At 56.4% G+C, this 21,901-nt stretch overlaps 2 protein-coding genes across 4 annotated transcripts in view; one reads left to right on the top strand and one right to left on the bottom strand.

Annotated features, from left to right (window-relative positions):
* Positions 1-118: 118 nt before the first annotated feature.
* Positions 119-12,728, bottom strand: SURF4 (surfeit 4). Its single transcript, XM_037007785.2, has 6 exons — positions 12,546-12,728; positions 5,417-5,603; positions 4,647-4,723; positions 3,942-3,985; positions 3,303-3,489; positions 119-2,550 (listed from the first exon to the last, which is right to left on the bottom strand). The coding sequence occupies exons 1-6, from the start codon at positions 12,591-12,593 to the stop codon at positions 2,284-2,286; spliced, it is 810 nt and encodes a 269-aa protein (XP_036863680.1). The 5' UTR covers positions 12,594-12,728; the 3' UTR covers positions 119-2,283.
* A 145-nt stretch (positions 12,729-12,873) lies between these two features.
* The window catches only part of STKLD1 (serine/threonine kinase like domain containing 1), a 19,136-nt gene continuing 10,108 nt past the window's right edge, over positions 12,874-21,901 (top strand). The window contains exons 1-8 of one of the 3 annotated variants that reach the window (XM_073222073.1): positions 12,875-13,155; positions 14,111-14,276; positions 15,147-15,233; positions 16,093-16,137; positions 17,376-17,450; positions 19,007-19,108; positions 20,965-21,035; positions 21,754-21,869. In XM_073222073.1, coding sequence (XP_073078174.1) covers positions 17,379-17,450; positions 19,007-19,108; positions 20,965-21,035; positions 21,754-21,869 — 361 coding nt within the window. In that variant the 5' untranslated portion in view covers positions 12,875-13,155; positions 14,111-14,276; positions 15,147-15,233; positions 16,093-16,137; positions 17,376-17,378. Of the gene's footprint in view, positions 13,156-14,110; positions 15,052-15,146; positions 15,234-16,092; positions 16,138-17,375; positions 17,451-19,006; positions 19,109-20,964; positions 21,036-21,753; positions 21,870-21,901 lie in introns of all 3 variants that reach the window. The other 2 variants (XM_073222067.1, XM_017662363.3) reach the window with 2 other exon arrangements.

Genomic DNA, 21,901 nt, shown 5'->3' with positions numbered 1-21,901 from the left:
CTGGATGTGGCCCCTAAGTGGTCCCCAGCGAAGCCTAGGGGTCACGGCTCACTGTAGCACGCTGAGGAGATGCTGGCCAGGCCCCACCCGGCTGGACAACGCGGAGGATCACACGGCATACAACAAATGCCATTGTTTATTTTGATGTTTCCAAAAATCAAAACGTTTTCAAACACAACTAAGATATAAAATACAGCATAAAATGAGATTTATACCTATTTCCCACATAAAGCAAGAAAATATTCAGAAATTGTCTTGCCAAAAACAACTGGTAGATCATCTTTTCCTCTCCTCCCCACAAAGGCATCTACCCCATTCCTGGGCACTGGCTGGGGAGGGCTGAGTGAGCCCATTCAGGGCTGGGGAGGTGGCACCCACTTCCAACATCCAGGGTGCCCGGTGAGCACAGACCCCTCGGCACCTGGGTCAGTCCGTTTCCACAAAGCAACGAAGGCCTGGGATGAGGGGGACCCATACATACCCTGCCAGAAACAGTGCCACAGAGAAACCCAGGCTTGGCGGAGAGGGACGTTCTGTAGGGCTGTCACGCTGTTAGTGGGAAGTGGTGGCGGTGGGGGGTACAACCAAGAGATGTCTGCTGACACTGACAGTAGGAAACCGCCCTTTGCAATGGGCATCTGAGTGATCAGAAGTGGAAAAGCCCTCTGTCCTCGACCCCCGGCTTCATCTTATAAATGCCAGAGGCCTGCAGCAGGCCATCAGGGGAGGGGGTAGGAACACCTGGGGGTGAGCCTCACTGGGGCTGGAGCACAAGGTGGTGTGCGGAGGGGTGCACCACTGCTCCCCTCGGGTTAGTGGGCCCAGGCTTCAGAACCAGGTAAGGTTCTAAGAGCACCGGTGAGCCAAAGCCAGCCTCAGCCCCGCCTGCAAGCTGAACGGGACCGGGGAGGTTCCCCACCTCTCCCTGGCTCTGGACAGGCCCCAGCAGCCCCGGGGACAGGCTCTGGGCCTGCACATCTGGCTGATGAAGCCAGAGAAGGAAAGACAAGCCCTGAGACAGTCCTCGCCCAAGTCTGGTTGGCCTACCAGGCTGGTCTTCCCCATAAGGGCCTGGGGGGACCAGTGGGAAGCACAGAGATGTCCGACTCCCCTCATGGCATGTGCTACAACCCAGGCAAGCAGAGAACTGCCGCAAGCGCTCACGCCCCCAAGAAGAGAGACGCGGTGTAAGGCAATGTTAGAAAACTTTAAATACAGGTTTAAGATCCAACCAGTAAGGCATCACAAACCATAGAAAGTAATTTGGGCTGCACTCAGCGTAGCAAATAGACAATCTGAGCAAGCAACAGCCTCCTGAAAATGAAGTGAAGGCCACGCAGCCTGGGAGAAGCCCCTCAAGCCGAGAAGAGCTGGGCGGGCACTGGGCCAGGCTGGAGTCCTGTCCGGGGTTTCAGCCGTGGCTCCGGGGAAAGGTCCAGCATGAGGTAACTGGTCGGGGGCCCATCACCACGCTGCCCTGCGGCGGCAGCTGCTCCTCCTGAGCCGGCCACGTGGAGCTGCACGGCCAGCTGGCAGCTATGTGCCAGGCTGGGGCAGCACGCAGGTCCCTCTGGGCCCGGGGTGCACTTCCCGAGGACTTCTGGCCCTTCCGTCCCCACCTTGAGTCGCTAAGGCTCCTGGGGTACAACCCCATAAAAACCTGTGCTGACTTTCTGATCAATTAATTTCCCATAAAATGGCGCCTCAGCCGCCCCTCTAATACTGCCTTGTTCTTTGGGTTTCGGTCTCTAAACGTTTTCCCCTGGCCCTCTAAATATTATAATGCAGGGCAGAAACAACGTGGAAGCCATTGGTGCAGTTTTAAACCAGAGTTTGACAGTGTGTGATGTTGGGCTGGGCAATCCCAAATCATTGTTTTAAGTAAAAATGGTTAACTTAAGAAAATAAGAGGGAGACTGCTTTGAATGATACACAACTGTATCTGCTCACAGTACAGCCTGAAGGCCCCCCACCCCCCAAAAGACAAAAACAGGACAGAGAGGCCACGGCCAGTGGAGCCACTCAGTCCCAGAAGCCAAGGCCTTGCCCTGGGGGGCAGGTACCAACTCGGCTGGTTGGCTCTGAACAGCCAGATGCCAGCTGGTGGGTCCAGAGCAGGTTTAGCCATCGATGTTCAGTTGTCTGCAAATAAAGTTCTCAAAACATCTGTGCCTTTACCAAGGGAGGGAAGGGAAGAGGATACATAAATGCTGGCAGTTTTGTTGAATCCACCCTGAGCCAGTCCTCAATGGCCAGGGGTCAGCTGGGCAGGGGAGGGGTCTGTTACCACTCTTTCTTCTTCTCATCCATGGAGACGCCCCCGGGACCCAGGGCCACAACCAACAGCAGGCCTCCGATCACTGACATGGTCTGGAAGAAGTCGTACTTGAGGAAGTCATGCATGGGCTTATACATGGGAATGGTCCAGAAGGCGTTGAAATACACGTTGATAGCAAACAGCCAGACAACGAGAGTCAAAGCAGCCAGCTTGGTTTTAAAACCAATGGCCACCAAAATCATCAGAGCTGTGCCCACTATGTTCTGCAGAATCTGCATAGGTCGAAAGGTAAGGAATTCAAACTCAGTGTGAGGAAAGAGAAGACATGATTTATAAATGGGCAAGTGTCACCTGCCCTGTGTCAGGGAAGTATGTGCCGGGTGACAGAGCCAAGGGGTGTGCGAAGAGGCGGTGCTTCAGCTTTGGAGGCCGCCTTACTGTCAGGGAGTCAGTGCGGGGGCAGTGGAGAGAGGAAAACTCCAAGGCTTGAAGGTTTGGGGAAGAACAGAAGGAGGTCGCCAGTTAACAGGCTGCGGTTCACCAGGACACACCCAGGTCTGGGCTGGTGGGCCCGAATACGTGCCCGGGGCTGCCGAGAGCCAGCTCCTCCCTCGCCTGCAGTGCCAGGGTACCCCATCAGTTCTATCCCAGAGGACAAGGATAGAGCTCTCCTCGCCTGCACCCCAACATCTGGCACACAAAAGCAGAGTGACAATGGCAAGGAAAATGAGAGCCAGGAAGAACCCCGGTGGGCTCCGTGGAGGGCTGGCACCCTGGGCACCGGGGCCGCCAGCAAGGTCAGGGGGAGTCTGGACTTAATCTGTCCCGAAGGCAGCTTCCGAGCACATGAGAGCTTGCCAGTTGTTTGTTTCTTTTAATAGGATTGGAAGGTTTGCTTCCTTTGAGCCAACTCATCCCCGTGTCCCCTCAAGCTCTGCTTAGCACCCAACTGGGGAGGGGAGGCAGCACCGCTTTTCGGACAGACGCCAGACCTGTCAAGCAGACAGGAACAAGGAACACTCACCGAGAAGAAGCTGGCGTCAAAGTGAAGGAGGGTCATGAACATCAAGACCAGCAGCACCCTGCCTCCCAGCTGCATGTACTGTTTGGGGGAGCTCTCCCGCATGGTGGGGACGCCCGCGAACATGCTCTTCCCCTCAGAACGGGACTCGGCTAGCAGCAGCAGCAAGCCGCCTCCCAGAGCCAGGTTCCTGGGGACAGAGACGCAGGCTGGTCACTGAGGCGCGCCCGGCCCTCCACATGCTGACAGGCCAGGTGAGGGGGGGCCCAGGCAGAAGCCCAGGAAGGCCCTTACGCCCCTCCCTCCCAACCAAGCAGGACCAGGCAGGCAGGAAGGAGTCCTATGAAGCCTTATTCAACTGTAGCACAAATGTGTTCACACTGGTAACAGGACACGCTCAGAACCGGGCCCGCTCTTAGCTGTCCTGTGGACCCGCTGGGTCCCCTCCCTTGTGAAATACAGGGTCAGGAGCAACGACTTCATCCTCACTTGTGTTCTAGGGGCTCTGGGCGAAGATGGACAAGGTTCTGCCAACATCCACTACTGATTCTAAGAGCTCAGCTTGGACCCAAAGAAGTTTCCACCAACCGACAGTTACTGAGTTGAGAGACACGAGCAGTACGCCACCCAGCTTGCACCTACCTCATCAGAAACTTCAAGTCCCATAAGATGCTGTAGGCAATCGTCTGAGGGGATCAGAGAAAACAGAAAAACCTGAGCCTCAGCATTTCCAAACGAATTTGTGTCTCTACAAAATTAGTAGCAGTAGGGGATTCTCCAGCATTAGGTGGGAATGAAGGCACAAAACGGTGTCAGGCACCAAAGCCTGACCCACGATGGCTTGCTCAGCGTGCTCAGCGTGCTGGCGGGCCCCCTGCTTACTAACCTGCGTTGCCAGAGCTAAGCCAGGCTGTTCTGCGAAGCACTGTGGCTCTGAGGCCACTCGCCCAGATCAAAGCAGTCTGAGCTACACAGACCTGAGCAGATCATCTACACAGCTAGGTATTCTGTTCTGTGGAGTAAAATGGTAAGACCATGTCCTAGCTGCAGCCACCAGGTGATCTGCCTCTTATCCAAAGACACCCAGGAAAATGGCCAAAGGTGGGTGCTTGGAGCTCAGCACCTTCTCGGGGCACCAGCCTCTCCAGCTCAGGACAGTGCTGTCCTTCAGGAAGATGCCGACCAGGAGCGTGCACTGAGGAAAATCTAGTGACTTCTCAGAGGAGAAAAAACGTCCCAGCAGAGACACTCGGATGGCTGAAGGAGTGAGGCCAAACCCGCACAAGCCTTTGCAGAAGCTGATTCAACCAGAGTAAGGACAGGTGAGCCCCCGCCCGTGCCACTTACCTGCAGTGCTATGATTCCAAAGAGCCCAAAGCAGGCATACTGCACGAAGTTCCTGCTCAACACCAGGATGCAGCCAGCTGGAAAGGGGAAGGGCAGGATCAGGGGCTGCTGGCGGGGCCCAGGCCCCTTCACCTGCCCTCTGGAGCGGCGGCGGCCCAACTACCTACCTGAGCAGAAAGCACCTTTTGGGAGAGTTAATGACAGGCACAGACCACACACACGTCAAGTGGACTGACTTATCAAAACACTACTCTAGAAAGGGAACCCCTGGTCACAGAGAAGGGCTGTCCATCAGGCTCTGCAGGGGAGAGCTGCAGGACACGCTCAAGAGTGCAAGCCCTCTCTTGTGAGACGTACACGCTGGGGAGGGCGCTCATCAGGAGACTGTCTGGAGCAGAATAAAGACCTGAGGCCAACAGGAGCCGCATGCTGGTCTCAGGCGCGCTCTTCTTCCTCTGCCTTTGTTTACCCTTTCCAGACCCCTTGATTTCTGACTGCCTTGGCTCCTTGCCCACCCAGGTCACCTGGTCTCCAGCATCTCCTGCTTTGGGCACTTAAGAGGACGGGTCCCTGTTGTGATTCTTCAGCACGCTCCAAAGCCGTGAGCCCAGGACTGAACACGGAGCGCCCACCCAAACATAGTGCAGCACCAACTCCCAGGCCTGGCTCGCTGCCCTGGAAGGAGGGGAAGGAGGACCCTCAAGTTTACGTGCCGCCCCCTTGGCCGTGGTGCTGGAGAGGGAAGCCTGGTGCACCTCAGAGCCACTCACTCAGCTGTCCGAGCAGGTTAAGGAGCACGAAGGAGGAGGCCAGCAGGTAGCCGCAGCTCCAGGTGCTGTCGATGTAGTCGCGCTGCTCGCCCCACTGCAGCCACATGCGGATGCCGTCCTCCAGGAAGGTGCTGATCAGGCAGAGGCGCGCCACGTGGGGGAGGTACTGCTTCGTGACTCGGAGGAACTGCGGGGCCACAGAACCCAGGTGAGGGGGCCCCAGCACCTGCCCCCAGCACCGCCCTGCGGGCCTGCATGCACCATGACCCGGAGACGCACAGGCCCCGAAGGTGGCGGCCATGACACTCTTCCATGGCCACAAGACACACAGCACCTGCCCTCAGGTGAGGGCACTGTGACAGGCCGGTCTGCCCGCTGCGTACGCCGCACTGGCGCTGGCCGTTTGTTACTGTGGGCTGCCCGCGTGGAATGGTGTGAAGAGCACCCTGGTGGCTATGCACTAGATGCCACGAGCAGCCCCCCTCGTTATGACAACTGAAAATGCTGACACTGGGGGGACAAAACTGGCCCACCCCCTTGAGGATGACCTCTCATTTACAAATGTGCAAACCCAACCCCAGAGGGGAGAGGGGTCACCCAGAGCTGCTAGCCTGGCCTGCTGGTCACACACGGCTGAGCCCTGGCTCCCAGCCACCCAGTGATGCTGACAGCCCCCTGAAGGCAGGCAGTGGTCGGCTGAGGTGACACCACATCCCTCCCAGCCAGCCACACAATGAGGTCCCGTGGGTACACTTAGCCAGACTCTCCCCAGCAGGGAGAGCAGAGGCCCGGCGGGCCAGCCCTGCATGAGCTCCCCTCTGGAGAGCTCAGGATCAGACTCACAGACTGGTGTGCAGCAACCGTGCACGCACTCGAAGCTGGCATGGCTCGTGGCTGGAAAGCTCTGGGATTTTTCTAAAAGCCTGTGTAAAGCCTAAAGCAAACTAAAAACCTGCTAACAAATGGACGGAGCACTGTTTCAACAGCACACTAAAATTCAAATGTGTAAAATCACCGGCGAATGTCAGCAAGAAAACCCATTCACAAGTTCCTCTTGTCCCAGCGTGCTATGCCGCCTGTGACAGCGCGGCCAGGGCACAAACACACAGGCCCAGCGCCACTCAGTGTCCCCAGGCACTCGCTCTGACCAACCCTTCAAGGCTGAGATACAAAGGGAAAGAAACCCTACGCTACATGGTAACGCAGCAGGAGCCTGGAAGAAAGATCGGGGACCCGCCCACGAGTGACGTGTCAGGAGGCCAGAGTCTAAAGGGTGCCCGTGAGCCTGTGCCCTCAGAGGGATGGTCAAATGAAGGCTACAGCCCCTCAGGGCCGACTGAGCCTACTGTTTGAATAAATGAATGTTTATGTTTAATTTTTGACATTTTGAAAAACTTTAAAGTCCTAAAAACTGCTGGCACTGTCAATCATAGCTCATGAGCTGTGTTTTGAGCACCTCCAGTTGTCACCTGAGGCTCAGTCAGCACACAGAAGCCCCCCTCGTCCTCCAGTCTGGGCCACAGCAGACCGGCTCAGCTGGGAAGCTGGAGAAGAGGGAGACATTACAAGCCAGGTGTCCATTCTCTTCCCACCCACCGAGCCAGACCCTGAGGTGTCCATCCTGCACGTTGGCTCAGCCCTTGACCCCCCACTGGCAGAGGTCAGGGAAAAACAGGCAGATGCCCAACCAAGTGGGCACATGGGAGGAAGCACAATCAAAAGGAAGCCCTGTGTCCCACCCCGGCTCTGACAGCCACTGGCCAGTGCCCCATGACATGGACAATCTGTCCTACAAAGTGACACAGCTGGACCAATGGTGGCTGAGGTGCTTCCCAACTTTCATAAGCAGAGGAGAAGGAAGGAAGGAGAAAAGACCTTGTGGAAAAGAAGAGGCCCCAAATACTCCATGCGAACTCAGGAGTCCACAGAGCAGACACAGGACGTATGTGCGCTCAGAGTCAACTCACCACCAGATCAGAGGTGTGGGGACGGCTGGTGCCACACGGCCTCCCAGTGGGGCCTCATGGCCTGGATCCCTCCAAAGGCCCAGCACGCTGTGATCACCCCTCATTCATGAGAAGACTCACCCCCTTGGCTCTCACGCAGTGGCCCTGGTGTCAAGGCCCACCAAGCTCTGTCAACGACATGGGCTTCAGCTCAATGTCTACACCTGGGAAGCAGCAGTGGCGAGGCCGGCAGGCTGCGACCAGAGCCACAGTGGGACTCCTAGGGAGGGTTACCCCAAAAGGCAGTGCCGAGACAGACTCTGGAGGGATCCCGACTTGCTGAAAGCTGCTCACTGCCAGGTCTGCCCTGTCAGTCACCGTGGTCTCGGAGATGGGCAAGCAGGCCCGGACCTGTGGGCTCCAGTCTGTGCCAGCCCAGCCGACAGCACCACCTTCACATGCTCATTTGCTCCCCAGCCCAGCCCAGCCCAGCCCAGGTGAGACAGAGTTTAAAGCCTCTACGAGGAGTCTGTACTATTAATCTGAGTGGGTCAAGAGGATTAAAGAGCAGCAGACTCTTCCCATCAGAGGTCATTCACTCCTCCATCCCTGTGCACAGGGAGAGACCCAGACATCCCTTTGCTTTGAAGGGAAAACGCAGAACTCCAGATATTTGTGCTCTGCACTCCATCATATGCCTGATTTTCAAAGTCAAACGTGGTCTGGGTGTAGGGGGGACTGTTCTACAAGCCAGGCCCACCAGAGCCTCTTCAACCAGCCATCTTGTGACATTTGGAATGAACACAAAAGAAACCACCACATTTGATGACATGAGACCAGACCCATTTTCATCTTATTCCCTACATGTGTGTTGGTTACAGTGGTTCAGAGAGTTACTGAACCCACATGCCACCACTTGGGACAGCATCCCAAAGCCAGTGTCCCCTCAGCACAGCAGAGAAAAGCACTGGAATCAGGCACTCCCGGCAGCCACCAAGGGCCGAGTGCTAAAAAGCCCATTAACGCAACAGCTGGAGGTGAGCCCTGAGCAGGGGTGCCTGCAGGAGCGGGGCACCCTCTGTGGGCAGGCCCCCCACTGGAGTCTCCCAGGACCTCCCAACCCAGCATGATGTGTTCACAAGCAGTGCTAGCATCTGAGTGGCTCAAGGGATATGGAGAGATGACCTGACTTACACTGGGTCACTTGAGAGGATTGCAGGGATTTAGGAACCTAAGTATACCCAACCTGAGACAACTGGGAATGCCGCGATGGCATCACACAGCCGCCAGCAGCTCCAGCCTACACAGGAAAACCTACTTTCTCTTGATATCAGGACAAAAAGGAATGAGGAAAATAGGCTGCAATTCTTGGCTAATGAGAACTTTGAGAAAGGAAAGGGCAGGTCAGACACTCTTGATGGCTGAGGACTGAAGCTGCTCTCCTCAAAAGACAACTTGAGCCTCCACATCCCAGAGAATTATAACCTGTGGTCGGGCAACTTCCTTCACGTCAGGAAAAAACAGAGGCTGGTACAAGACTTCAGGGCCTCACGTGGGCATCCACCTTGACCCCAGGGCTCCCCAACAAGTCTCCCTGCGGGCCGCTCCTTGAGGTCCAAGAAGAGGTGTTGACTGGCTCTATGCTGGCGAGATGGCCTGGCTCTTTACTAAAACCCCACGGGACAAAGCACCCAACCGTAGGCGAGCAGTGACAGGACATGTCAGTTCCGGGAGAAGCTTCGCTTACCACTGCCCCTCCCACATGGCCCACTCCCCATTAGAGTGTGGTGGCTTTTCTTAACCTCCCATCTAAAATCAGCAAGTAGGGAAGACGAGTTGGCTCCCCTTTGCCCCCCTCCCCACTCCTTTGTGGCATAAGGCAGGAAACCTTTTGCAAGGTGACAGCAGAGGAACAAGAGGAATTTGCTTAGAACCCACCACTGTCCCCAGAACCCCACCCACACCTAATAGCCACGTATGAGCTGTTAATCCAGAGCCCCGATGCCTGTGGGCTCCATGTGCCCAGCTCGGCGTCCTGCTGCAGCCATCCTAGCCAGTGGCCAGAGGGACCTGCTGGAGGGGAGAGCTCCCAGAACCGGCTCTGTCAACGCCCAAGGACAGGTAAAATACCAAAGGCCACTCTGGAAGCAAGGTCCCATGCAGCTTATCTGTCACCCTGGTGATGAGCCATAAGGCAGAGACCATTAAGCACTAATATTCCTGTTTACAGGCATAGGTGTGCTCGGAAATTACATTTTGCAGACTGGCAGTGTGGACCGGCCTGCCAGCACTGACATAATTTTGGGTTGCTGAGTTCACTGGTCTCTGGCCCCTGCCAACCTGGTCTCAGATGGCTTCTGGATGCCAAGCCCAAAGAGTAGTCTCAGCACTTTCTCCAGCACCTGATTTCCTGGGAGCAGGGGGACACTGTCCCTGGCTGCCCAGGCCTAGGAGCTTAATGCCAGAGATGCAGCTTCAGAGGAGCCTGCCAGCAGGAGCTGCCCAGGCCGCTTAGCCGTGCTCTTGCCCATGAGACCTGAAGGGCAGGTCCCAGTACAGCCAGCCTTTGGAGCCCAGTCTTTAGGGTGCCAAGAGGACCCCAAGACTTCAGGCCACCATGGGCAGTGCCAGACCATAGCAAACCTCCCTCTCTACATCTGAAGATGGGAGACACCACAGCCAGCCTTGCCGGGCCCAGAGGGTGACCCGAGCAGCGTGTAGGGAGGAGTGGCCCAGTGCTGGCACAGCTGGAGTTCAGCATCATTATCCTAACTTTCGGAGGTTATGCTCTGAGTAGCCCAGACTTTCTGGTCAAATCCTGTCACTTCATTCTTGTTTTTGCTTCTTGAAGGTTTGAAAAGATGAGTATGTGGCATCTGATCACTGACTTCAGTATTTCCCCATTCCCTTCAAATCAGATCATTTTCATTTAAAAACCCTGGCCTCTCAGCACCTGGGTCACTAGCAGCTTTGTTGTTCTGTTGTCAGGGGAGAGTGTGAACACAGTCCCCTACTAGCAGACACCTGCCAGTAGAGACTTGCCCACACGGGGGGTGGGGGGTGGAGGGGTGTATAAACTGCACGGATCAGCCCATCCTAAGTGCAGCAGAGGAGCCTGGTCTGGGGGTAACCACTTCTGTGACCACGTCATCTCTCCCCTGCCAGCCGAGTACTGTCTTAAAGCGCCAATACTGTGTGGATCCACATTAAAACAAAAGCACCATCCCAGCATGGCCAGATTTTGTCCACAGGGAGCATCACTTGGGCTCTGCTTGTTATCTGTCTTCGTCCTCCTCCTGTGCCAAGCCTGCCCGTGGCAGAAGATGCTCCTCCTGACTTTGGTCCTGAAGAGACGAGGGCTGCAACCCTCCTGAGTCACCCACAGAGGGACACGGGGGGTGCTGCTGATGCCCTCTCCCACTGCCAAGAGGGCCCCTGCACTGCCTGGCAGCCCAGCCTTGGCCCTTTTGCAGTGGGGGTGCTTCTCCCTCCTCTGTGCCGCAGGAGGAACACCAGGCCTCAGAAGCATGTTGCACGTGGCACTAGCCCAAAGGTTGCAGACTGGGTTTTCTCCCAGCGCCGTGGCCCCAGGCCAGTGCAGGAGCCTCAGCTGGCCTCAACTCCCACAGTGACTTGGTGCAGGCCGTGTTTTTGTGCGAGGGCCTTCCCAGTTCCGAGATTCTGCTTCTTTCACTTAAAACAAAATGCATGGAGATAAAGGCTTACATAAAGAGAGCTGAACTTTTTTCAGTAGGAGAGTTTATCATCTGACAGTTGGGCAGCACCTTGGTTGGAGACATTTTATCTAGATTTGATTATGAAATGTACTTGCAAAACCAGGGTTTTCCAGGCTGAAGAGTGAGTGTATGAAGCTCTCATAGTTGCCTGGGTTAAAAGGAGCTATCTTAGTAAGGAGTTGCTACCTGGGGAAATAAAATTGGGCCATGAAAACTATGTCAAAGAAAACTGACAAAGCCTGCTTGGTTCTTGAGAGTTTTTTGGATAGGAATTGTTCTTTTGAGGGATAAAAGTTCCAAATTATGTCTATAAACACAAAACCATGACCTCTGCAAAAACAATTTCTTCCAGTTACTATACTTTTTTTCCTCCAGACGTGGTCTTAAAATATCGGCTAACAAGAAAGTGGTACCACAATAGTGAGAAACTACCCTTCCAAGGGGAACACCGGGAAATCTTGTTCACCCATACTTGATCAGAAGACACTCGTTCTTTCTTTAAATCACACACACACACACACACCCGCCTTCCGATAAGCCTGGGCCTCGGCATAAGCACTCAATACTATCCCCACAAGTTAAAAATTTAGCCTCGCTACACTTAACTCTGGCAAAGTCACAAACACCGTAAGTGAACCAAGGAAAGAATGGCAACTGGGCCAGACACCATCCGAACCGTCCGCAGACATAAGAGGATCGTTTTGGAAGTTAAAGGCACAGGACTAAGTAATCAAACAGCTTAATGAAGAAAGAGGCTGGAAGCTCCGCCCTTCCCCTTTCCGGCATCTGAGTCCGTCCATCTCGGGTTTTGTCAACCGCCTGTTTCAAGAGCTTCCCTGTTACTCAGAATGCCACCTGTACATTTTGGGAAGGAAAAAAAAAGCCCAGAAGATAGGCCTCCCCTCCTCCCAGGTCTGTGTACAGAGGCACCCATTTCAATTCAATCCCGGGGCAGAGTCCAAACAGGGAGGGAAGACGCAAGGGTCAAAAGGACCCCATGAGTCCGATCTAGTTGTGAAAAAGGAAAAAAATAGTGCTTTCTGTAGTTGGGATGCAGACCAAGGCGCCCCCTTTCCTCCGGGAGGACCCCCTGGCCTCCAGCCTGACCAACCCCCGCTCAGGACCAGAGCTTCCCACCCCGCCTCCTGAACGCGCCCGGCAGGAGGAGCGCGCAGGGACCACCGCGGCAGACGAAGGGGAAGAGGACGGGCGCTCCGGGCCCGGGCCCGGCCCACGCCGGCCCCGCGCGCAGGCCCGGGGCTGCGGGCGGCCGGCCGGCCGGGCGGCGCGCCCAGTAGGGAGCGCCCGCTGGGGGAGGGGCGGCGCGCTCCGGTGGGAGCGGCCCGGGGGGCGGCCGGCGGGCGCGGGGGGCGGCCGGGGGCTGGGGCCGGGGCGGGAACCCGGGGAGGGCTTCGCGGAGGGGGCCGGCCGCGCCGCGGGCCGCACCTGGTCGGCGAAGTCCTCGGCCGTGCCCATCAGGTCGTTCTGGCCCATGGCGGCGGCGGGGGACTCGACTCGCTCGCTCGCTCGGCGCCCGGCCCGTCGGCACCCGCGCCCGCTGCGGCCTCCACAGGAAGTGCCCCGCGGCCGGCCTCGCTGCTAGTCGGCGGCTCCGGCGGCTGCCACGTAGGCCAAGCCTTAAAGGGGCCGCGCCGCCGGGCCCGCCCCGGCCGCGCCTTAAAGGGGCCGCGCGCCGCGCTCGAATCCCCGCCCCCCGCGTTCCGGCCCGGCTGCCCTCAGGCCCCGCCTGCCGCGTTTTTGAGGTCCCGCCCTCCTGGCCCCGCCCACCGAGCGCTGTACGGCTCGCAGGCCCGAGGACCTACCTGCCCGGGACTGGCGCGGTCCCCCAGTGGGGAGAGCCCCAGGGACAGGCAGATACGCCCGGGGCCAAGTGTCGCCCCAGGGTGGGGGGATGGGTGCTCAGCCGCCCGCGGCCCCTACCGAGCATGCTCAGTCGAGGGTCCGACTGCCGGCTCCGGCCTGGGGCGCCCGCCACCACCCTGCGGAGGGAGAGGAAGCGGGAGTGTCCCTTCCAGACACTATGGAAAAGTACCAGGTGCCCGGCTGTCCCCTGGCGGGAGGCGGGGGCAGCACGGGGCCGACGGTCGGGGCGAACCCGAGGCCTGGGCCTCCTGCCACCACTCCAGTCCCCTACTGACTTAACGGTCACAGCCCCTGGAGCGGTGGCCCGCGGCCCGGTCCCCCCCCCCCAGGTAGGCAAGGGGCCTGTGCTCCAGCCAGGCACCTCCAAAGGTGACCCCTTCGGCGCTCCTTTCCCCTCTGGCCCTCAGTTTCCCTCAAAAATGATGAATGAAATGAAGGCCTTTCCAACCCCTTTTCGTCCGAGTATTTGGGGGCAGTGGACAGCTCCATACTTCCCACCATGGGTCCACGTGCTTTGCGCCCAGGAAGAGAGGACCCCCCCTAGAATGCCCAGAGTTCAGAATCAGGAGTCCCTAAACTCTTTTTTTTTTTTCTAATTTTTTATTAAGGTATGATTGATATACACTCTTATGAAGGTTTCATATGAAAAAACAATGTGGTTACTACATTTACCCATATTATCAAGTCCCCACCCAGACCCCAATGCAGTCACTGTCCATCAGTGCAGCAGGATGCCACAGATCCACTACGTCCCTTCTCTGTGCCACACTGCTCTCCCCGTGACCCCCCCACACTATGTGCACTAGACATAATGCCCCTCCGTCCCCTTCTCCCTCCCACACCCCTCCCCTTTGGTGACCACTAGTCCCTTCTTGGAGTAAGAGTCCCTAAACTCTTGAAACACCAAACAGTAGACCCATGTAGGGGGATGTGGGCCTTTTCCAGGGCCTGTGAAAATGTTTTAAGACCTGAAAAATTCAGAAAAGAAAAGCCGCAAAATAAAAATGAATAACTTATACATGCATCTGTACATAATCTATCAGCCCTCTTAAATGTTAGAGTCCATCTTTGTAAGATTCCCTTAATTTGAAAACAACTTGCCAATCAGATTTTTCTCACTTTACAAGAATCCCTTTGTGTAGGAGGACCCTAGAGGAGTAGGCCATGGCAAAGCAGGTAGGCTTCTGGAAAAAAATCTTCCCAGATGTTCTGGAGAAAAACAATGGACTCAATGGACTCATCTGAGATATGAATGTGTTGTTACCGTGTAATTTGCCACCTAAGAGGACCTAGGTATGTGCATTCTTGTATCAACTTCGGCCGCTCTCGACATTGTTCCTGTCATTCCCAGAGCAGAATTCAGGCTGCTGTCGGGAGCCAGATTACAGAATCCTAAGGCTTTTCTGGACTTGTAGGGTCCTTAGACTGAGGGTTCCATCTCCTACCTCCCCTCCCCTGCATCCTGCCCCCCTCTCTCATCCTCTGACAAATGCAGTCGCACCATCCAACCCCTGCACCCCATAGTCCTTTGCCTCACTGCCCAGAGTCCTGGCATGGTGGCCATCTCTCTGCAGGTTTGGTTCAAAGCACAGGCTCTGGAGTCATACCCCAGAGTTCCAGTCCAATCCAGGGCACTTCACTTACCAGCACTGTGGCTCCAGGCAAAGACCTAGACCCTGTGCCTCAGTTTCCTCCGATGTGATGATGGAGATCACCCTAGTGCTGACTGCAGGGGTGGCTGCACAGTGCCAGGCACACATGGCTGTGACTAGGCACCAGTACAGACCAGTTACTTTCTTTGGATGCCCAGTTTGGAGGTGGATGCTAGAAGTTAGGGCAAAGAGGGCTAGAGAGAGTGAACAAGCCCCTCTGAGGGATGTGCTGGCTCTTGGACACCAGCCAGTCTTCTCAGCTGACTAGAGAAGAGCTGGGTGGTGGAGGAGCTCCAGAATCAGTCCCAGAGAGATGGGCTCAGGTTCCAGGTTTTGCCATCCAGGGCCTCATCAGCCTGCTGGGCGTTTCTTTGTCTGCAAATGGGGCAGAGACCCTTGTTCTGCCAGCCCACAGGGTAAGTTAAGACCAGAAGGTGTGTCGAAGTTGGGCACACTTTGGAAAGTGAAAAGCCGTGTGCATTTCCCAAGACCTTCTCTCTCTTGCTGGTAGGTTTTGGACCAGTTGAGCCCTGGGGCCTTGGGGGTGAACCTAGTGGTGGAGGAGACAGAAACCAAAGTAAAACTCGTGATAAAGCAGGTAAGGGGCCACGCCTGTGGCATCCTAGTGAGGGCGCCTCCCCCAAGCCCCTTCTCATGCCTGTGAGAGAAAGTCTTCCCAATGCCACAGCTGGACTCCCTCCGTCAGCAGTCACAGTGACACATGCAGTCGGGGGTGACAATGGGATGGGGCAAGGTTCCTCGGGCTTACCCACACACCACTTCTCTCACCTTGATGACAAAAGAATGCTCAGTTTCACTCCAGCAACTACCACAACCACACCTACCCCTCAGTCAGTGTGTGCTTCATGCCAGGTAGCATCTGGTTTATTTCCTACTGGCCACCCCTGCACAGCAGGAGCCATGACCCCACCTTGCAGCCAAGGATAGGGAGGTGTGGGGAGCTGCAGACTAACCAACATCACCCAGCTCCCACGATCACTTGAATTCAGGCCACCTCCCTGGGGGCCACCAGTTTTCCGAAGGGGAGCCAGGGACTTGTCCAAGAGCACACAGGTCTGAGGACACTGGGCTCTGGGCCCTGCCGCCACCTCCTCAGCAGAGCTGGCATGGCAGGGTGGGATGCACACCTCTGTGTGTCCAAGACAGGGTGGTCTAGATGAATGGACGGTCTGGGGGAAGAGAGCTGTCTAATCCTTGAGGTACATGCTGACGGCTGGGACCTCACGGGATGGGCGTTGACTGTGCAGATGAAAGAGCCTTGCTGGTGGATGGTGGTGATGGTGGTGGAGGTTGGGGGGAGCTGATGACGGTGAGGGAGCTGGTGGTGGGGCTGAGGGTGTGAGTGGGGGTGGGGTGGGGGGATGGTGGCTGGGGGGTGGGGATGATGGTGAGAGCTCACTGCGCGTCTAGTGAGCAGTGCTCCCGTCCCCCTGCAGGTACAATGCATTGATGAGTATCATGCCAACAAGGCCCTGGAAGAGGTAACGAACTCTCTGGGTGCTTCCCCGGCTGGAGTGTGTGATGCGGAACGCACACCCGCTGCTCTGCGCCCTCCTGCGGGGTGGCTGGGTGGAACCCGGGTGGAGGCATGGAGGCTCAGAACCAGCTCTTGCCCCAGGCCAGAAGCCCCCAGGTCGCGAAGGGTGTCTGTGCTCCGAACACTCATTTCTAAATCAAGGTGTGGACAACTAAGAATAAACATTCTAAGGGAAGACAAAGTTCAAATGTCAGCCAGGTCCACAGGCTGATCTACCAACAACCATCTTTTGAAAGATTTTTGTCTTCAGTTGTAGACACATTAGTTACAATAGAAAATTTGGAAAATAAAGAGTTGTTTAACAAAGAAAATGTAAACTCTTTGACATGCCTTAAGTCTACCAGTCAGAGCTGACAGTTATCCTAATTTATAACAATAGCAATACCAGCTTCACTCACTTCCGTGTGCTGGACAAAAGCTCTGAGCAGTCCCCCTCCTGTCCATTGTCACTTGTTTGTCATCTTTCTGGAGTCACTGGCTTTTTTGAGCTTTGCCAGCCTGCAGCTGTTCGGCCCACAGTGAGACTGAGGTGGACCCAGACCACATTCCAGCAAAGTGAGAGGGGAGGGAGGCCTCTCGTGGTGCCCCCACTGTCACCACTTTCCACGGTCCCCACTGCGCCCTGCACCCACCAGGCCCCTGCTTTCAACCCAGCCTTCTGTGATGAGTAGCTGGCCCTCCAGCCCTTAGTCTCCAGGGAAGCCACTTCTGCTGCCTAATTGCATGAGTGCTCAAAGCCCTGTCAGCTGGGGTGGGGGCACTGGGACTTCTGGTGTGCACGACCCAGGAGGCCAGGCGGGTCTGAGCACATCGGCATCCCACCTCCTTTGACCACACCACCTTCTCCAGCCAGCCCAGACTGCCGTATATTTCCTGTTCACCAGGCACTTGACTGTATCATCTCAGTTGTTCCATGACACCCTGTGAGGCAGGTGCCACTGTTGCTACCATTTTCAGATGAGGCTAAGAGGCTCAGAGAGGCAAGGAGCTTCCCTTCAGTCACACAGCACAGCCAGCACATACTGGGGATGTGACCCACCCTGGCCCTGGACTCCCAACCACTAGGCCGCACACCCCCTGCGCCCCAGAGCTATGAGCTTGCATTTTGGTCAGGTTGTGAGACAGACCTAGCTGAGAAGCGGCACTTCCCAAACATCACTTCCTCTGCTCTCGCCCCTGCAGCTGATGCCGCTGCTGAAGCTTCAGCACGCCCACGTCTCCACGTACCAGGAGCTGTTCGTGATGTGGAATAGCAAGGTGCGTCGGAGGCCCGCACCTAGGGCCCAGCTGGCACTCAGCGGCTGCAGGAACAAGTGGACTGAGCACAGGGCACCCCCACACCATAGGGCAACGGTAGTGACTAAACATGGCCAGTCCTGACTCGACACCCACTGGGGGTGCTCCAGGGACTCTCTGGGCATCATCTCTTATGAGCCCCCAACAGCTTCAGTGTAGGAGAAATAAATATTTCTTCCACTTTACAGAAGAATAAATAGAGGCTAGGAGAAACAAGATCCCCTGGTACCCACCTTGCATGTGGCCCAGCCAGGAGGTGGGGCCTGACTCCAGCACCCTGAGCATCCAGCTACCGAGCTCATGCCGCAGCCAAAGCTTCACTGTGTCTGTGCCTCTGAAGGTGGAGTTCTGACTCTCACGGGAGATGCTGGAGTTAGGAATCTGGTCTCTGCTGTCCCGCCTTACTTGGCATTAAACTGTCCCAAGACTCTGGACCCCTGACTTTTGCAGCTTTTGCACAGTGTACTAACTGTGTAACTGCACATCCGTCCTCAGATCTAGGAGGTTTGCAGTGTGGGAAGTTATGTCATCACTTCCTAGGGGGCACAGAGAGGTTACAGAGCTCTTCAAGGTCACACAGCTAGTAACAGCTGAGCAGGATTCAAATCTGGGTCTTGTAGCCCCAAACCCTGTGCTTTGGCATGTAGGTTATATGACTTCTTACCTCTACTAGGAGCCACAAAGCTTTTGAAGTACTCCAGACAGGACTGAGATAGAGGGGGACGTCAAGCTGTGAGGTGTCAGTTATCAGGTCTCCACATTACTGTCCCTAGCTGGGGCTGACAACCAGGGGTTCGAGCAGGAGTGGAGGGCTCCCCTCATCTGCATTCCCTCCCCTGTGGCTGGGTCCTGAGGAGAGCCTTAGGGAGAGATAGTCACTGTGTGCACCCCCAAGTATTTTCTGAGTAGCCACTCATGCTCTCAAGAAGACACAGAAAACCAAGAGGACGTTTTGCTGTAGGAGGGAGGGCAGGGTCCTCTGAGAGCCCCAAGTTGCACCCCCTGACTTGGTCTGCCGGTGTCTGTCCAGGGCAGGTCCCTCACAGGGCAGAAGTGGATCACTGCGGAGCCCTAAAGAATGAGTAGATATCCCCGGAAAGGCCAGGCTCCCAGCACAGAGAGAGAGAGAGAGAGAGAGAGAGAGAGAGAGAGAGAGAGAGTGTGTGTGAGAGAGAGAGAGAGTGTGTGTGTGTGTGCTAGCCTGGAGGCCTGTGCAGCTTCCGGAAAAGCCCAAGGGTTCAGTGTACATGGAGCTGGGGGTGGGGAGAGGAAGCACCTGCTCCACCACCCAACAATTGCCCCCTGGATATTTACCCAGGAAAATGAATTGTTGGGATGGGGGTGAGCAGGGGCTGCAGGCAGTGCTCCCACAGCCACTGGGTTCAGAGGCCCAGTGGAGGAGCGGTGACCCATGGAGCAGGTGACCATGCAGAAGCGCCAGGCCAGCCTGGGCAGGGTGGGGCGGGAGCGGGGGGCCAGGCCGCAGCACCTGGTGGTGGGCCTCTTGTCCTCCACAGAGTTCCTCTGTGTTCCTCTGCCTGGTGATGGAGTACTACAGGGGAAGCTTCCAGACGGTCATTGAGAAGAAGAGGGTGACTCGGGCAGTCATTGACCCCGAGGTAAGACAGACTCTAGAACGCCAGGCCTGGGGCCACTGGAGCCTTCTGATGTCAAGACTCCACAGGGCACATGCCCCTGGAGTTGACCTTATTTCCCTCTTGTCTGCGGGGGTTGTTTGCATACTGTTCTGTCCAGACTCAAGTGTCCAGCTTGGCACCTTTCACACAGGCCGTGCTCCCCTCGCCCCCTGAACCAGGACGCAGAGCATGCCTGGAACTCCAGAAGTCCCCAGTCAGCATGTATGGCTCTACTTGTGCTCCAAGGTCCTGCCCGTCCCCGCAGTTCATACAGGGGAACTCATCCAGGCTGTCATCATTTGTGCCTTTCGGGATTCATGCACTCTGAGAATGTATCGGGAACCTGTCCCTGTGGTGAGCTGCTGCTCTGGTGTGTGGCTGCACATCTGTGCAGCCAGCCTAGCGTCGTGTGCGTTTGGTTGAGCTGGTTTGCAGCTGTCATGGATAAGGTTGCCATGAACATTGTTGGCATGTTTTTGCTGGACCCATTCATTTCCCCGGATAATTACACAGGCTGGAATTGTTGGGCCGTGGAGCAGGTACGTGCACAGCTGTAGCAGATGTCACGTTTAGTGGGCAGTTATCCACGGCAGTTCGGTTGACCCCGTGCTTAACTCTCACCACAGGTTGCGAGCGTTCCAGCTCTACCTCCTGGCCAACACTCCAGCGTCAGTCTTTTAAATTAAAAGCTACAGTTTAATTTTAGCCGTGATGCACAATCACCGTGGGCACTTGCGGCCACCTGAGTATCTTCTTTTGCCCGTTAAAACCCGGGATTGTCCGTGTCCCCCGACTGAGCTGGCGGAGTTCTCTGTACCTTGGTATGCAGGGATGCGGAGTGCCCTCTCCCGGTCTGTGGCTTGCCGCCTCACTTTCTTGAAGGTATCTTTTGAGGAACAGAAGTTCCGAATTCCATGCTTCCTTCGCAGTCGGTGCTTTCTGGGTCCTGAGAGGCTTTTCCTGCCCCAAGGTCGTGAAGACATTTCCTGTTGTCTCCCGAGCTAGGTCTTTTCGCATTCACCTTTTGGGCCTATGTTTCCTGCCAAAGGAGCCTGTCTGCTTTTTCCCCCCGAGCGCTGTGCGGGGACGGCTTCTCGGGCCTCGAGGGCTTGCCGCTCCTCTCCCAGCACGGCCTCGGGGGTAGGCTCTGTGCCCGCATCAGACCTTGCTGGTGGTGAAAGCCTTTCCAGCACAAAGTCTTTTTGGAAACCCAGAAAGGGAAGCAAGGCTTCTCTGGTCAGGGAGCGGGGCTGCTGGAGGGCGGAGGAAGCCTGGGGTCCTGCCCCCTCAATCCCTCTCAGACACCCCTGGGCAGGATCCAAGGTTCCTAAGGATACGGCTAGAAAATCACTGTCCTGGAAACTAGATGGGCCTTGTTTCTGACACAAAATGCTTCCAGAACATTCTCTTAGGACTCTTTTCATTCTAATGACAGGGAGGCACACCAAAGTAGGCACTGAAGACCTATCTCTGTGCCTGCATAGCCCCCAGGACACAGAGGGTGGGGTGGGGGTCTGGAGCCCCAGGGCACCCAGGGTCTGTGATGTATGGGGCCAGGCTTGCAGGGTCTGGAGCCCGGGGCACTGCCTCGGCTGACGCGGTTTCTGCCTGGAGAGGCGCGCAAGCTCCAGCCTGAAGGAGCCTGGTGCCCAGCCCTCCTGCACTGGCTCTGAGCTTCCGGCTCCCTTCCGCCCCTCCCAAGACACAAGGAGAGATGATGCCACCAACCCACTGGCTGCTCCGCGTGGTCACTGATCTGCCTGAAAACAGCTACAGGGAGCCCCAGTCTGGGACCTTTCTGGTCCCCTCCCATCCTGGCATCTCTTGCTTCCCCCCAGTGGATGCAGAACGTGCTGGGCCAGGTGCTGGATGCTCTGGACTATTTGCACCGATCAGACATCCTCCACAGGTGAGTGGGGCAGCCAGGCTGCTTCAGGGGAAAAGGCACCTAGTCCCCTCGGCAGGATGCAGGGAGGTGTGGCGGGTCAGCAGGGCCAGGATAAGGGAAGGCGTCTTTCCAGAGCACCTCCCAGGCTTAAAGGGAGTGTCACCCCCTCCACGTAGCCACCGGTGATTCACCCTCACCGCGTGGAGCGTGAGCTGACTCGGCAGGTTGGTTCTAAAGTGCACGGGAAGAAACCAGATAGCAGCAGCCCTAGGAGAGGAGATTAAGCTGCCTGGCTGGCCTCTGGCCGGGCCAGCGCCCCCAGTCTGAGCTTTCGACACGTCAATGGTACAGCTTCATGTGCTCTGGAATCCATAGTCAGCAGGGGCTGGGAACGGCTTCAGAGCGGATCAGTACTGAATTTAAAAGAGAAGACACACGTGGACCACATGTGGGAAAAAATGCTCCCGAGTCAGTGTTGTCCCTGGACATCGTGAAATGGTCAAAAACCAATCCCTAAACAAGTGCAGCTAAGATCTGGGTGGAGATGTCAGCAGGGGTAGCAGAAGGGTTCGGTGCTTTCTGCTTGTAGCCAGCTCCCTTTTCCAATGTAGGATAACTGAGCTTACAGGAAACAGTATTTAAAAAGGGGGCTGCAAAGAGGGCTGATGAGCAGGCATAACAGGGTGGAGCAGGGTAAGGGTTACAGTACCCAGAGGGAGACCCTACCTCTTGGTTTCAGGAACCTCAAGCCCTCCAACATTGCCCTGGTCAGCAGCAGCCACTGCAAACTGCAGGACCTGAGCTCCAGCGCGCTCATGACCGATAGGGCCAAGGGGAACGTTCATGCAGAGGAAGGTGGCCGGGGCCTCCTGGGCGTGGGACAGCGG

This window comes from Manis javanica, chromosome 2 (genome assembly GCF_040802235.1).
Source record: "Manis javanica isolate MJ-LG chromosome 2, MJ_LKY, whole genome shotgun sequence".
In the NCBI taxonomy this organism is placed as follows: Eukaryota; Metazoa; Chordata; class Mammalia; order Pholidota; family Manidae; genus Manis; species Manis javanica.
This window is presented reverse-complemented; position numbering and strand designations above follow the sequence as displayed.